This window comes from Scyliorhinus torazame, chromosome 2 (genome assembly GCF_047496885.1).
Source record: "Scyliorhinus torazame isolate Kashiwa2021f chromosome 2, sScyTor2.1, whole genome shotgun sequence".
NCBI lineage: Eukaryota > Metazoa > Chordata > Chondrichthyes > Carcharhiniformes > Scyliorhinidae > Scyliorhinus > Scyliorhinus torazame.
In genome coordinates, this window is record NC_092708.1 from 257,471,435 (window position 1) to 257,486,533 (window position 15,099).

At 48.0% G+C, this 15,099-nt stretch overlaps 1 protein-coding gene across 2 annotated transcripts in view; it reads left to right on the plus strand.

Annotated features, from left to right (window-relative positions):
- tyro3 (TYRO3 protein tyrosine kinase) overlaps positions 1 to 15,099 on the plus strand; it is a 535,899-nt gene that overhangs the window by 27,337 nt on the left and 493,463 nt on the right. For both annotated transcript variants that reach the window (XM_072486187.1, XM_072486188.1), the window contains exon 2: positions 13,410 to 13,596. In XM_072486187.1, the coding sequence (XP_072342288.1) occupies positions 13,410 to 13,596 (187 nt within the window). The remainder of the gene's footprint in view (positions 1 to 13,409; positions 13,597 to 15,099) is intronic.

Sequence of the window (15,099 nt, forward strand, 5' to 3'; positions counted from 1 at the left end):
CAGGTAATGATCCTGAGTTTATTACTTCTGAAGTTTTGCTTCTCATTTTAGTTCCTAACTCGTGATGCTGTCGAAACAGGAACTCTTTCCTCTCCTGCCCTACGTTGCTGGTTTGAACACGGACCCCAATAATTTTTCATAGAAATTTTTTATACAATTTACAGTGCAGAAGGAGGCCATTGGGCCCATCGAGTCTGCACCGGCTCTTGGAAAGAGCACCCTACCCAAGGGCAACACCTCCACCCTATCCCCATAACCCAGTAACCCCACCCAACACTAAGGGCAATTTTGGACACTGAGGGCAATTTTGGACACCAAGGGCAATTTATCATGGCCAATCCACCTAACATGCACATCTTTGGACTGTGGGAGGAAATCGGAGCACCCGGAGGAAACCCACACACACACGGGGAGGATGTGCAGACTCCACACAGACAGTGACCCAACCCAGAATTGAACCTGGGACCCTGGAGCTGTGAAGCTACCGTGCTGCCCCATCCCTATCCTTTCCAGGTATTTTGAGATGTCCCTTACCCTGCTAGCCAACATATCCTTCAGGATTCTTGATCCTGGCTGCAAAAAAATGCAATCAATCCCCCTAATCATTGAACCCCTTGTAATCACTGAATTTCTACTGTTCATCTCATTTACTCAGACAGCTTCCTATCAGACAGCCTCATCCCCCGTTATAAGATTGTCTCATAGAGGTCTCCTTCCAAGGCTGGAAGTCCAAATTGTTCCTTATGACTCAGGCCTCCAAGACTTGACCACTTGGAACATCCATCTCCCTTGTGTCTCAGTGACCAGAATGGAACCCAGGGCATGGTCTGACCATACAATTGGATTATGCCATCCTTTGACTTGTATTCTATTCAGGCTATATAGTTCAACATTGTGTTGACTAGAACTGAGGCAAAGCATTAAAAAATATATATTTTATGGGCTTCGGCAAAGTCAGCATTAGTTGCCCATCCTTAATTGTTGCTGAGTCACCTTTTAAACTGCTGCAGTCCATGTGGTGTAGGTAGACCAACAGTGCTGTTAGGTAGGAAGTTCCAGGATTTTGACCCAGTAACAGAGAAGGAACGGCAATATAGTTCCAATTCAGGATGGTGTGTGGATTGGAGGGGAACTTGCAGGTGGTGGTGTTCCCATGTGTCTGCTGCCTTTGGCCTTCTAGGTGGTAGAAGTCGTATATTTGAAAGGTCCTGTTGAAGGATCCTTGGTGAATTACTGCGATGCATCTTGTATACAGTACACACTGCTGTCACTGTGCATGAGGGGGAGATGCCGGTGTTGGACTGGGGTGAGCACAGTAAGAGATCTTACAACACCAGGTTAAAGTCCAACAGGTTTGTTTGGAATCACTAGCTTTCGGAGCACAGCTCCTTCACCTGAGGAAGGAGCTGCACTCCGAAAGCTAGTGATTCCAAACAAACCTGTTGGACTTTAATATAGTGTTGTAAGACCTCTTACTGTGGCCACTGTGCATTGGTGGAGGGTGTGAATATTTAAATTGGTGGATGGGGTACTGATCAAGTGGGCTGATTTGTCCTGCATGGTGTTCTTGAGTGTCGTTGGAGCTGCACTCATCCAGGCAAATGGAGAATATTCCATCATAGAATCATAGAATCATAGAAGTTTACAGCATGGAAACAGGCCCTTCGGCCCAACCAGTCCATGCCGCCCAGTTTTTACCAGACTTCTGACTTGTGCCTTGTAGATGGTAAACAGCTTTGGGTGAGAAGGTGAGTTCACCGTAGAATTCCATGCCTTTAACCTGCATTTGTAGCCAAGGTATTGACGTACCAGGTAAAGTTCAGGTTTTGGTCAATGTTAGCCCCCAGGATGTTAATAGTAAAGTTCAGGTTTTGGTCAATGATAGCCCCCAGGATGTTGACAGTAGGGGATTAATTAATGATAATGCCATTGAATCCCAAGGTTAGATGTTCTCTAGTTGAAGATAATCTTGCCTGACACTATTGTGACAAGAATGTTACTTGCCACTTATCAGTCCAAACCTGAATTTTATCCAGGTCTTGCTGCATTTGGACATGGACTGTTTTAGTATCTGAGGAGTCACAAATTGTGTTGAACATTGTGTAATAATCTGGAACATCCTCACTTCTGACCTTATGATGGAAGGAAGGTCATTGATGAAGCGGCTGAACATGGTTGGACCCAGGACACTATCCTGAGGAACTCCGACAGTGATGTCCTGGAGCTGAGATGATTGGCTTCCAACAACCACAATCATCTTCCTTTGTGCCAGGTATGACTCCAACCGGTGGAGAGTTTGCCCCCTGATTCCCATTGACTCCAGTTTTGCAAGGACTCCTTAATGCCATACTCGGTCAAATGCTTCCTTGATGTTAAGGGTAGTCACTCTCAGCTCCCCTCCTGAGTTCATATCTTTTGTCCATGTTTGGAACAAGGCTTTAATGAGGTCAAGAGCTGAGTGGCCCTGGTGGAGCCCAAACTGAGCGTCAGTGGGCAGGTTATTGCTGAGTAAGTGCCACTTGATAGTAGTGTGGACTGCTTCTTCCATCACTTAACTGATGATGGAGAGTAGACTAAAAGGGCTGGAATTGGTTGGGTTAGATTTGTCCTGACCTTTGTGGACAATTTTCCACATCATGGGTCCATTTTGTAGGTGTAATGGAGCAGCCTGGATAGGGGTGCAGCTATTCTGGAGCACAAGTCTTTCAGTACTATTGCTGGGATCTTGTCAGGGCTCCATAGCCTTCTCAGTATCCAGTGCCTTCAGCTGGACTGAATCGAATTGACTAAAGACTGGCAATGTGTTGCTGGAACCTCTGGAGGAGGCTGCGATGGATCATCCACCTGGATCTTCTGGCTGAAGATGGTTGCAAATGCTTCCACCTTCATTGATGTGCTGGCCTACTCCATCATTGTGGATGGGGATATTTGTGGAACCTCCTCCGCCTGTTAGTTGTTTAATTGTCCACCACCATTCACAACTGAATGTGGAGTGGACACGATGGGCCGAATGGCCTTACTTCCGCTCCTATGTCTTATGTCTTATGGACTGCAGGGCTTAGACCTGATTCATTGGTTGTGGAATTGCTTAACTCTGTCTATCACTTGCTGCTTATGTTGTTTGGCATGCAAATCGTCCTGTTGTAGCTTCACCAGATTGACACCTCATTTTTAGGTATGCCTGGTGCTTCTCTTGGCATGCTCTCCTGCGCTCTTCATTAAACCATGCTTTTGAAAAATAAATTTAGAGTACCCAATTCATTTTCTTTCCAATTAAGAGGCAATTTAGCGTGGCCAATCCACCTACCCTGCACATCTTTGGGTTGTGGGGGCGAAACCCACGCAAACATGGGGAGAATGTGTAAACTCTACACGGACAGTGACCCAGAGCCGGGATCGAACCTGGGACCTCGGCGCCGTGAGTCTGCAGGGCTAACCCACTGCGCCACCATGCCGCCCGCCATTAAACCATGGTTGATCCCCTCATTTGGGTGGTAATGGTAGAGTAAGAGATATGCCGGGCCATGAGGTTACAGATTGTGGCTGGACAGAATTCTGCTGCTGCTGATGGCCCACATCGATGCCCGGTTTTGAGCTGTTCTGAATCTATCTCATTTAGCACAGTAGCCATGCCACACAACACGTTGGAGGGCATTTTCAGTGTGAAGATGGGACCTTGTCTTCACAAGGACTGTACAGTGGTCGCTTATATCCATACTATTGTGGACAGATGCACCTGCAACAGGTAAATTGGCGAGGGCAAGGTCAAATAGGTTTTTCTCTCTTGTTGGTTCCCCCACCACATTCTGTTGGCACAATCTGGCAGTATGTTTTTTATGACTTGGCCAGCACAGCTCAGTAGTGCTACCGAGCCACTCTTGGTGATGGACATTGAAACCGCCACCCACAGTACATTCTGCGCCCTTGCTACCCTCAGTGTTTCATCGAAGTGGTGTTCAATAGGGAGGAGTACTGATTCATCAGCTGAGGGAGGAAGCCTTGTTGCCTGTTTTTGACCTTCCTTGCAATGCAGGATACATGGCGAGCACTGGAATCCAATGCATAACTTTAGTATTATGAGAATGACACTCTAAGCTAACTGATTTATAAAATATTTTATTCAAGGCATTTTCATATAAACAAACAAAAGCAAAAGAACAACCAAACATGATAAACAACTAACACCCACTCCCCTAATACCGCCCCCTTCTCCCATCCTGCCTTCCCCATTTTAACACTTTACCAACCCCATTCACCCCCTTCGCTGACCCCTCAAACCTCCTTAAAGAAATCAACAAATGGCTTCCACCTCCGAGTAAATCCATCGACTGGCCCCCCTCAACTTGACCATCTCCAGCCTCAGGAATTCCGCCAGGCCACTCACCCACACCCCCGCTTTCGGCGGCTCCGAGTCCCTCCACCCGAGCATGAAGGGAGGAATAGGTCAAAACATCAAACTCTCTCACCCCCCGGACTCCCAGGTTTTTTGACACCCCGAATATCGGCACCTCTGGACCCGGGGCCACCTCCACCCCCAGCACCTCAGACATTAGGTGCACAAACCCCTGCCAGAACCCCTTTAGCTTCGGACATGCCGAAAACATATGTATGTGATTCGCAGACCTCCCCATGCACCACCGACACCTATCCTCCACCCCCTCAAAGAACCTACTCATCCTTGCGACCGTCATATGCGCCGTATATATTTTGAGCTAACTGATTTTGTTGATTGTTGTATATTTTAAGATGCAAGTCTACCAATATTCCGAGCAAACTTTCATATATATCCTCAGCTATTTCAAAGCATTCTTGGAGTATGACGATCATCCATTTTTTCCGACCACATAGTAGTTGCCTTGTTATATCTGTCCTGCCATTGTTCTTGCTTATTTTTTCCAACCCATTGTGTAATTTCTGAGCTACCACATCCAATTCCATTCCCTCTACCCCTGCTTTACTATCATCTGCAAATTTGACCATTTTATCTTACGTTTCAGCATCCATTTATGTAAATCGGAAACGGGATTGGTCCCAGCACCGAGCCCTGGAGCATCACACTGGGTACTCCCACCCTGTTGTATTTCCTCAAAAAATACCTATTGTTTTCTACCTTTCATTGGACAATAGATTGATAAAAGACAGAAGGGGGTCATTGACTCATTGGCTGAAGTTTTCTGGCCGTTCCCACTGGCAGTAAGCCCCCCTGCCACAAATTCCCCGGCGGCGGAGGGTGTGAACAACGGGAAAACCCGTTTACTCAGGCGGGACCGGAAGATCCTGACACCAGCCAATGGCAAGCCGCCTCCTCAAAACACGCCACGGGGGTGGGGTGAAAAGTTCCATCCAACACGTCTGTGCCGCCTCTTTGATCGGATCATCCAATTGATCACACTATCTCCAAATTCCTTCTTTTCAAGCATTTCTCCAATCCCCTTTATTAACGAACTCCCAAACCCTTTCAGCCAGTGCATTCCAGCTCATAATGACTTGTTGCTTTAAATGTTTATTTCCCACCCCCCATCCCTTTGCTTCTTATACCAGTGACTATAATTCTGCTTCCTCTGGTCACCAACTTCTCTGCCATTGGAAACAATTTTTCATTAATTATTCTGTCAAAATGCCTCAGGAATTTGAGTAACATCTTCAAATGCCCCCTTAATCTTCCGTGCTCAGAGGAGAACAGCTCCAGATTCTCTTCACATGAAAATCTTTCATCCCCAGTACCACTGTAGTATATCTCTCTGGCACCCTTTCAATGCCTGGACATCCTTCCTGATTGCGGTACCCAGAATTCAACATGATATTCTCAGAACATTGAAAATGGAGTAGGCCTTTCAGCCTGGTTCCCCCATCCAATACGATCATGGCTGATCGAACACGTCCCCATAACCCTTTACCTTATTACTAATCAGAAATCTAACAGTACCATAAATATACTCAATGACTGAGCTACCACAGCCTTCTTGGGTAGAGAATTCCAAAAACTTCTAGCTGAGAACGATATGCCGTCTTATAAAGATCGAGCATAACTTCTTTGCTTTTGTACCCAATTGTTTCTCTTTATAAAGCCCTTCTAACAGACTTGCCAACTAGCCATGCTGGCCTGTTGTATGCACACTGCCAGGTTTGTCTTTTTTGCACCCCTTTTAAAATAGTACCAATTAGTTTCTACTCTCTCTCCTCAATCTTCCTACTGGAATGAATCACTTCACACTTCTTTGCGCTGAATTCCATCTGCTGCAGGTCTGCCAATACTATGTCTTCCTCATGACTTTTATTCTTCCTCTCACTGTCGACTACATTTCTGACTTCCAGTGCAAATTTTGAAATTAGGTCATTTGTGGCCAAGTCCAGGTCATACGTCAAAAAGAGCAGAGCAGTGTTCTCACTAAACTGCGTGTATGCATGGTTGCGCAGCAACCTGGAGATTACAATGCAGGCCTCGTTCCGCACCTGCTGGGGTGACACTTTAAAGGTACGGAACATGGAAAAGTCTGGCTGTCCATAGCAACATTTTACAGGGAAAATTGGTTCCAGTAACGATCTCTGGGGACACCATTGCACATTACCTTCCAGTCTGAAAAACATCCCTTCACCACTCTCTGCTTTCTGTTGCCAATTTTGTATCCACACAGATCCTGCCCCTTCAATCCTCCCCACGTCAATATTGTTAACAGGTTCACAATGCGGTATTTTATCAAACCATTTTTGAAAATTCACATACACAGCATCAACTCACACCCACTCCATCAAATAAATTAATCAAGTTAGTCAAACACAATTTGTAACAAATCCAAGCAAAGTTTCCTTTATTAACCCATGTTTTTCCAAGTGGCAGTGAACTTTATCCCAGATTCTTACCTCCGAGAGCTTCCCCACCACCAGCAATACTAGGCCATCAAGCCTGTAATTGCCGAGTTCATCCCTTTCTGAGCAGAATTGTAACATTTGCAACCCTCCAGCCCACTGGCACCCACTTTTCCAGCTTAGGCGTATTGGAAGACTGTGTCTGTAAGTTTGACTTTACTTTCCCTCAGTAACAGAGAATCAGCCAATGTGTAACAATTGGTTAATCAGCAAAAACAATTCTTCAACAATTTGCCGGAAGTGGCATTGGGCTTAAAGGTATTTTTCAATAGGTTTGAGCTATTAAAATAGACTTTATACTCTATCTCCTTCTCACTTTTTGTTGGTCTAAAGCATAAACTCAGCAGTGTATCATCTCCTCTGTTGTTCCAAAATTTGAACCCAATTTGTCTTTGAGCCTTCAAGAACATCATTCCTTTCTTGTGCTGGAACAGTAGGCAGGAGTTTGGGTTCTGGGGTGGGGACCCTGATGTCAGGGACCCCGTAAGCCCATGTTGTGTCTGGAGCAGTCACTCTGGCTGGCAGCGGTTTTCCCTTCATTGTGCATTTGTCAGGCAATTCGGAGGCCCCCCACAGAGAAGGAACTGTACCCTGCAGTGGCAGGTAAGGCAAAAAGAGGGTGATTCTAACTGGTAGTGTCCTCTTAGCAAACCTAACAAAACTATTTGAAAAATGCCTGTCCACCATTGTGGAAGGTGAACTGGTGCAGGGGTCATAAGCCAAATGGGAAATTCCAGTTGGCCTCTGATAACAGGTCTTAAAAGACCTTCAATCTCAGTTGCCTGCCCCTCGCTTGTTGGCGGGCCGCCCTTCGACCTCTGATCCCGCCCCCTGGCCCGGGTGATGGGGTGGGTTAGTGCGGAAAACCAGCCTGTCAGCTTGCAAAACGCCGGCCTTCATTGCTGCTCCCATATCTGGGAAAGAATTCTGTCCAGTATCAATGATCAATATTGCCACCACCCACATACTCCCCTTTGCCTTCTCTAGCTTCCTCATTCTAGCCAGGAATATAAGGGACCCATTCCTCCCCTTGTTCAAGTCTGTTATTGTGTTATATCATATTCCGACAAGAATATTTGAGCCAGCAACTCCCTAATCTTGGCTAGGGTGTTCCAGCCCCACCAGGCAGGATCCACGGGGATGTGACGAGCCAGCCAGAAATCCATTGACTTTTGGCAGGGCTGGAAGAACCCGGCAGTGGGCAGGACAGGAAGATCCCGGCAGTGGGCAGGACAGGAAGATCCCGGCAGTGGGCAGGACAGGAAAATCCCGGCAGTGGGCAGGGCAGGAAAATCCCGGCCAGGTTGACCTGCATTTACAAACATGCACTCTAAACCCATCATCGACTGCCTCACATTTCCTCCCCACTGATCCCTCCCTAATTGTGACCTACTCTTTATTCTACTGCTATTTGTTTCTTCCAGTTGTTGCAAGCCTTGACATTCTCTCTGCCGCTTCATCCTAGTGCCCTTCCCCCAAACTCCGCAAACTTCTTAACCGTACCCAAGGTTTTCCCTGAATGCCACATTTGCTGAGTTTGCTTTGTGATTGTGATTCCTCTTCATTTAAAGTACGTAGAGGTTTGCCACTCCTCCACAGAGAGGTTCTTGAAGTAAGGAATTATGTGGGATGGGATTTTCGGAGTTGCCACGAGTGGTTTCTTCCGGCCCCATCGATGGTAACCCCCTACAACGAGTTACAGAATCACTGAAAGTTTATGTCGCCAAAAGAGGCCACTCGGCCCATCGTATCTGCGCCGGCTAAATAAAGAGCCAGCCAGTTTAATCCCACTTTCCAGATTTTGGTCCTGCAGGTTACGGCACATGAGGTACACACCTGGACACCTTTTGAATGAGTTGAGGGTTTCTGCCACTACTCCCCTTTCAGGCATGAGTGAGCCATTCAAAACACCGCAGACATCGACTGGACCCGAAGATCCCGCTGGAGAACAATGGCGAGCTCCCTCTGCCACTGGAAAACACCGAGCTAAAATCCTGTCCATGGATTTCTACAATGTCCTTTAAACACCTCTGAGCATCCCAAAATAATGTAGAATCCCTACAGTGCAGAGCAAGGCCATTTGTTCCATCGAGTCTGCACCCACCCTCTGAAAGAGCACCCCACCAACCCCACCTAGCCTGCACATCGATGGACTGTGGGAGGAAACCGGAGCAAACCCATGCAGACATAGGGAGAATGTACAAAGTCTACACAGACAGTGACCCATGGTCGGAATTGAACCTAGCTCCCTTGTGCTGTGAGACAGCAGCGCTACCCACTGTGCCACTGTGCCGCCCATAGTGAATGCAGTGCTTTTTGAGGTGTTACAATGTGGGAAACACAGCAGCCAATTTGTGTTGAGCAAGTTCCCACAAACAGCAATATGTTAACGACCAGGTTAGACCGGCGATCTATTTCAGAGGGATAAATATTGGACAGGTTTGATTGGAGCCGCTGAATCTGTCCACTTGAGAGGGCAGATAGAACTTTGGCTTAATACCCCATTCATTGTCACCTTCAGCAGTGCGGCACTTCTCTCAGCGCTAGACTGGAGTACCAGGCTGCTAAGGTTCTGGAATCCCACAACACCCTGACCCAGAGACGTGAGTGCTACCACTGAGCCAGGGCTGACACCTAGCAGGAAAGAGCATCAAGTAGCATTCGGACCATAGGGTCCAGTAAGAAGACAAGGCCAGAGATCCAATTGAGAACCTCTTAATTAATGCTGTGTTTATCAGTTGATATATTGCGTGCGGTTATTCTTCATGTGTTATTCTAGACAATTAACTTCAAGGTCTGGGGCAATGAAACACTTCCCTACAAAGCGTTGTTAGGTAAGAGTCAGGAAGGATAATCCAGGCCAACTCCACCTCCTCCCCACTGCCATGCTGTCCCGAGCCTGCCACAGCCCAGGGGTGCTGAGGTCAATTCAGAGCATCAAGTGGGCCTGTGGTCTGAGATAAGCTAGCTCAGTATGGGGATTGAATTTGGGCTTTGGAACACAGGAATATAGGATCAGTATGGGGCTGTTCAGCCCCTGAAGCCTTTTCTATCATTTGACTCGATCATGCCTGATCGTTCGTAGAATCCCTACAGTGCAGAAAGAGGCCATTTGACCCATCGAGTCCGCACCAACACTTTGAAAGACCACCCTACCTAGGCCCAATAACCTGCCCTGAAACCTCACATTAAGGGGCAATTTATCATGGCCAATTCACCTAACAGCACATCTTTGGACTGGGGGAGGAAACCGGAGCACCCGGAGGAAACCCACGCAGACATGGGGAGAATGTGCAAACTTCACACAGACAGGTCGGAATCAAACCCAGGTCCATGGTGCTATGAGGCAGTAGTGCTAACCACTATGCCACCCACATCTTAAGCTTATCTTAAGCTTTATCTGAACTCCATCTGTGCCATACAACCTGAAGGCTTCTCAATTCATCGGGCGGACTGCACCGCGTTATCAGGCAAAGCGAACGGTGGAGGGGTTTGCCTCCTCATCAACTCCTCCTGGTGCTTGGATGTGGCGACCCTGGCGACCTACTGCTCCCCGGACCTGGAATACCTGACCATGAAGTGCCGGCCATACTACCTTCCACCTGAGTTCACTTCAGCCATTATTGCAGAGGTCGACATCCCACCCCAGGCAGAAGTGAGGAAGGCGCTGGACGAACTATACACAGTTATAAACAACTACGAAACAGAACACCCGGAAGCCTTGTTCATCGTGGCCGGAGACTTCAACAAGTTCAACCTCAAGAGTGTACTGCCAAAATTCCACCAGCACATCTCCTGTGGCGACAACACTCTTGACCACTGCTACTCAAAAATCAAGGGCGCCTACCGTTCCATCCCCCGACCGCACTTTGGGAAATCAGACCATAAGACGGTGCTCCTTCTCCCGGCATACAAGCAGAAACTCAAGCGGGAGAATCCAGCTAAGAAGTTCTTGCAGTGCTGGTCCGAGGAAACAGAAGAGCTCTTACGTGACTGCTTTGAGTCAGTGGACTGGTCCATATTTAAGAACTCAGTGACCAATTTAAATGAGTATGCCACCACCGTCACAGACTTCATCAGCAAATGTGTGGACGACTGCGTGCCAAAGTAAGCAGTACGTACGTTCCCCAACCGGAAACCATGGCTCAATCGCGAGATTGACTCCCTACTGAAGGACAGATCTGAGGCATTCAAGTCAGACGACCCAGACCTATACAAGAAATCCAGGTATGACCTCCGCAAAGCCATCCGAGATGCCAAGAGAGAATATCAAACCAAGCTAGAGTCACAGACAGACTCTCGGCGGTTGTGGCAAGGACTAAACAACATAACGGGCTACAAAGCGAAGCCGAGCCGTGTCTCTGGCAGCAGCGCACCCCTCCCCGATTAACTCAATGCGTTCTATGCTCAGTTCGGGCAGGTAACCAACAAGTGCCCCAGCAGCCCATAATTCACCCATACCCACCATCACAGCTTCCGAAGTCAGCTCGGCCTTCCTGAAAGTGAACCCTCGGAAGGCGACGGGCCCGGACGGGATCCCTGGTCGTGCACTCAGAGCCTGCGCGGACCAGCTGGCAGAGGTGTTCGCAGACATCTTTAACCTGTCCCTACTCCACTCAGAGGTCCCCACCTGCTTCAAGAAGACCACCACCATCCGGTGCCAAAGAAGAACCAGGCAACGTGCCTCAATGACCGTCCGGTGGCCCTGAATTCAGTCGTAATGAAGTCAAGAGGTTGGTTATGAAGCAAATCACCTCCATGCTCCCAGAACACCTTGATCCACTGCAATTCGCATACCGCCGCCGCCAGTCCACAGCAGACGCCATTTCCCTGGCCTACACTCAGCCTAGAGCATCTCGACAACAAGAACTCCTACATCAGACTCCTGTTTATTGACAACAGCTCCGCCTTCAACACTATAATCCCAGCCAAGCTCATATCAAAGCTCCTAAACCTAGGACTTGGCTCCTCACTCTGCAACTGGATCCTCGACTTTCGAACCCACAGACCACAATCAGTAAGAATAAACAACAACAGCTCCTCCACAATAGTCCTCAATACCGGGGGCCCACAAGACTGCGTACTTCGCCCCCTACTCTACTCCCTGTACACACACGACTGCGTGGCAAATTTGGTTCCAACACCATCTACAAGTTTGCTGACGATACGACCATAGTGGGCCGGATCTCGAATAACGATGAGTCAGAATGCAGGAGGGAGATAGAGAACCTAGTGGAGTGGTGTAGCGACAATAATCTCTCCCTCAATGCCAGCAAAACTAAAGAGCTGGTCATTGACTTCAGGAAGCAAAGTACTGTACACACCCCTGTCAGCATCAACGGGGATGAGGTGGAGATGGTTAGCAGTTTCAAATTCCTAGGGGTGCACATCTCCAAAAATCTGTCCTGGTCCACCCACGTCGATGCTACCACCAAGAAAGCAGAACAGCGCCTATACTTCCTCAGGAAACTAAGGAAATTCGGCATGTCCACATTAACTCTTACCAACTTTTACAGATGCACCATAGAAAGCATCCTATCAGGCTGCATCACAGCCTGGTATGGCAACTGCTCGGCCCAGGACCGCAAGAAACTTCAGAGAGTCGTGAACACAGCCCAGTCCATCACACAAACCTGCCTCCCATCCATTGACTCCATCTACACCTCCCGCTGCCTGGGGAAAGCGGGCAGCACAATTAAAGACCCCTCCCACCCGGCTTACTCACTCTTCCAACTTCTTCCATCGGGCAGGAGATACAGAAGTCTGAGAACACGCACGAACAGACTCAAAAACAGCTTCTTCCCCGCTGTTACCAGACTCCTAAATGACCCTCTTATGGACTGACCTCATTAACACTACACTCCTGTATGCTTCATCCGATGCCGGTGCTTATGTAGTTACATTGTATACATTGTGGTGCCCTATTATGTATTTTCTTTTATTCCCTTTTCTTCCCATGTGTTTAATGATCTGTTGAGCTGCTCGCAGAAAAATACTTTTCACTGTACCTCGGTACACGTGACAATAAACAAATCCAATCCAATCCATCTGCCTGATGTGATTCAGTAACCTTCAAACTCAACTATCAAGCTCCTTTCTGATATTTTCAACTGATCCTCCCCATTGCTACCAAACTAGCCTCCGCAGCCTTTTTGGGGGGGAGAATGCGAGCTTTCCATACTCCTCTGTGTGAAGAAGTGCTTCCTGGCATCGCTCCTGAATTACCTGGCTCTATTTTGAAGCTTTGCCCCCTTTCCATAGACTCTGCCACAATAGGAAATAGTTTTTCTCTATCTCCCCTAGCATCTATTCATCTCAATTAGATCATCTGTTAATCTCCCATGTTGAAGGAAATATAAGCCATATTGCTCAATTTATTTAGTGTCAGATTAATGTGCTCTTTTCTCACAAGACAGAAGACAGCCCAGGAGGGGTATGGGGGTAAGCCAATCACTTGTAGTTGGCTTAAATCAGTTGATGTGCATGTTCAGTAGCATATATTTCATGAGCAATTTCTTATTTATCTCCTTTTCTTTTGGCAGGGCTGGAGTTTGTGGTCAACCCCACCAATGTCACAGCCTCACTGGGTATGAATACTCAGATGGGATGTCGATTAAAGGGGTTCTCGGTGATGCCCGCTATCCACTGGCTGAAGGATGGCCACAGGTTGCAGGATGCAGAGTCTACCAGCCTGCACCTAGGCGAGGACGAATTGCTAAGCAGCATCAGGTAATCCTGCAAACCCCAACAGGAATTCCGTCACCTGAGTGGGTTCAATTCTCACTACATAGAGGAGCAGCTGAAGGATGGCGAGCGATCAGCGTTTGCCATCCCGAGTGTTGGCACCCGACGCACAGCCAGCGGCTCTCGAACTCCCACTGCCATTTCACAGCCCACTTTAGCATTAATTGGCTGTGGGTGGGACCTCCGTCCACCCTCGGAAGGAAGTCCCATCTGTGAGAGCTGTTGGCCAGGCACACTACTGCAGCGCTCTGCCTGGGACTAAGTCCTGGGGCCTTTGAAAAGGTAAGGCCTGGAGGTCCAGAGGGCAGGAAGATATGGGATGCCCAGGGAGATGGGGGCGGTGTTAGGAGTAGGTCGGTCGCAACATTGGGGGATGGGCCAGAAAAGGGAGGGGGTCTCGGAGGGAAAGGTTCCCCAACCCACCCTCCCTGGACTCGCTCCTGCCAGTCTAGAAATTGAGGCTGGGTGGGTTGGGGCCATTAAGTGGCCACTTAAGGCCTAAACAAGTGAATGGATGGGTTTCTCGCCCGAGGCCCTGCCTGCCCAAGCATGAAATTGCTTCTGGGTTTGAGGAAGTGTATTCCCAGTGGAAATCTCGTCCATTCAATTTTATTCCCCTCGCCGCCTCAGACCCACCTTGCTGGGTGCGTAAAATTCTATCCATGGACATGAGTCAAAATCTAGACTGATGCTCCCAGTGTGTTATCTAGAGGTTGCTGCACTGTCAGAGGTGCTATCTTTTGGATGCACTAACAACCAAAAAAGATTATCAGTTGGGCTTGCAGTGAGGTTATTTATGCCTGCTCAGAGCTACTTAATTTCAAATTCAGGGCCTGTCCTCCACATGCAGAAAGAACAGGTTCAGGCATTGCGTCTTTTTCAATTCAACAAAAGCATGGGGAGAGGGCAACTGTTCCTTTTTGCATTTCCGTTCCTGTCTACCCCAAGTTAACGTTTCAAAGAAGCGTAAGCTAGTTCTTCCTCAGTGTCCTGACCAATATTTAACTCTCAATTCTCATCATTACAATCAGAGGTGATCTCACTATTTCACTCATTGCTTTAGCCGGAGTTGTTTTTTGCCTGCAGTTGTTTTTGTAAATTCCTTTCCGCTTGGCGTCGCTGGCCAGGCCAGCGTTCATTGCCCATCCCTAATTGCCTTTCAGAAGGTTGTGGTGAGCTGCCTTCTTAAACCACTGCAGTCCATGTGGTATAGGTACACCCACAGTGCTGTTCGGGAGGGAGTTCCAGGACTTTGGCCCAGCGATGGTGAAGGAACGGCGATATATTTCCAAGTCAGGATGGTGATTAACCTGGAGGTGAACTTCCAAGTGGTGATGTTCCTACCTGTTGTCCGCCCTTCTCCTCTCAGATGCTGGTGCTTGTGGGTTTGGAAGGTGCTGTCTAAGGAGCTTAGATCACAGTAGTAATAGGACTGTATTGGCTTTGAAGCACTTTAGGATGACTAGATGTTGTGAAAGGTGCTATACA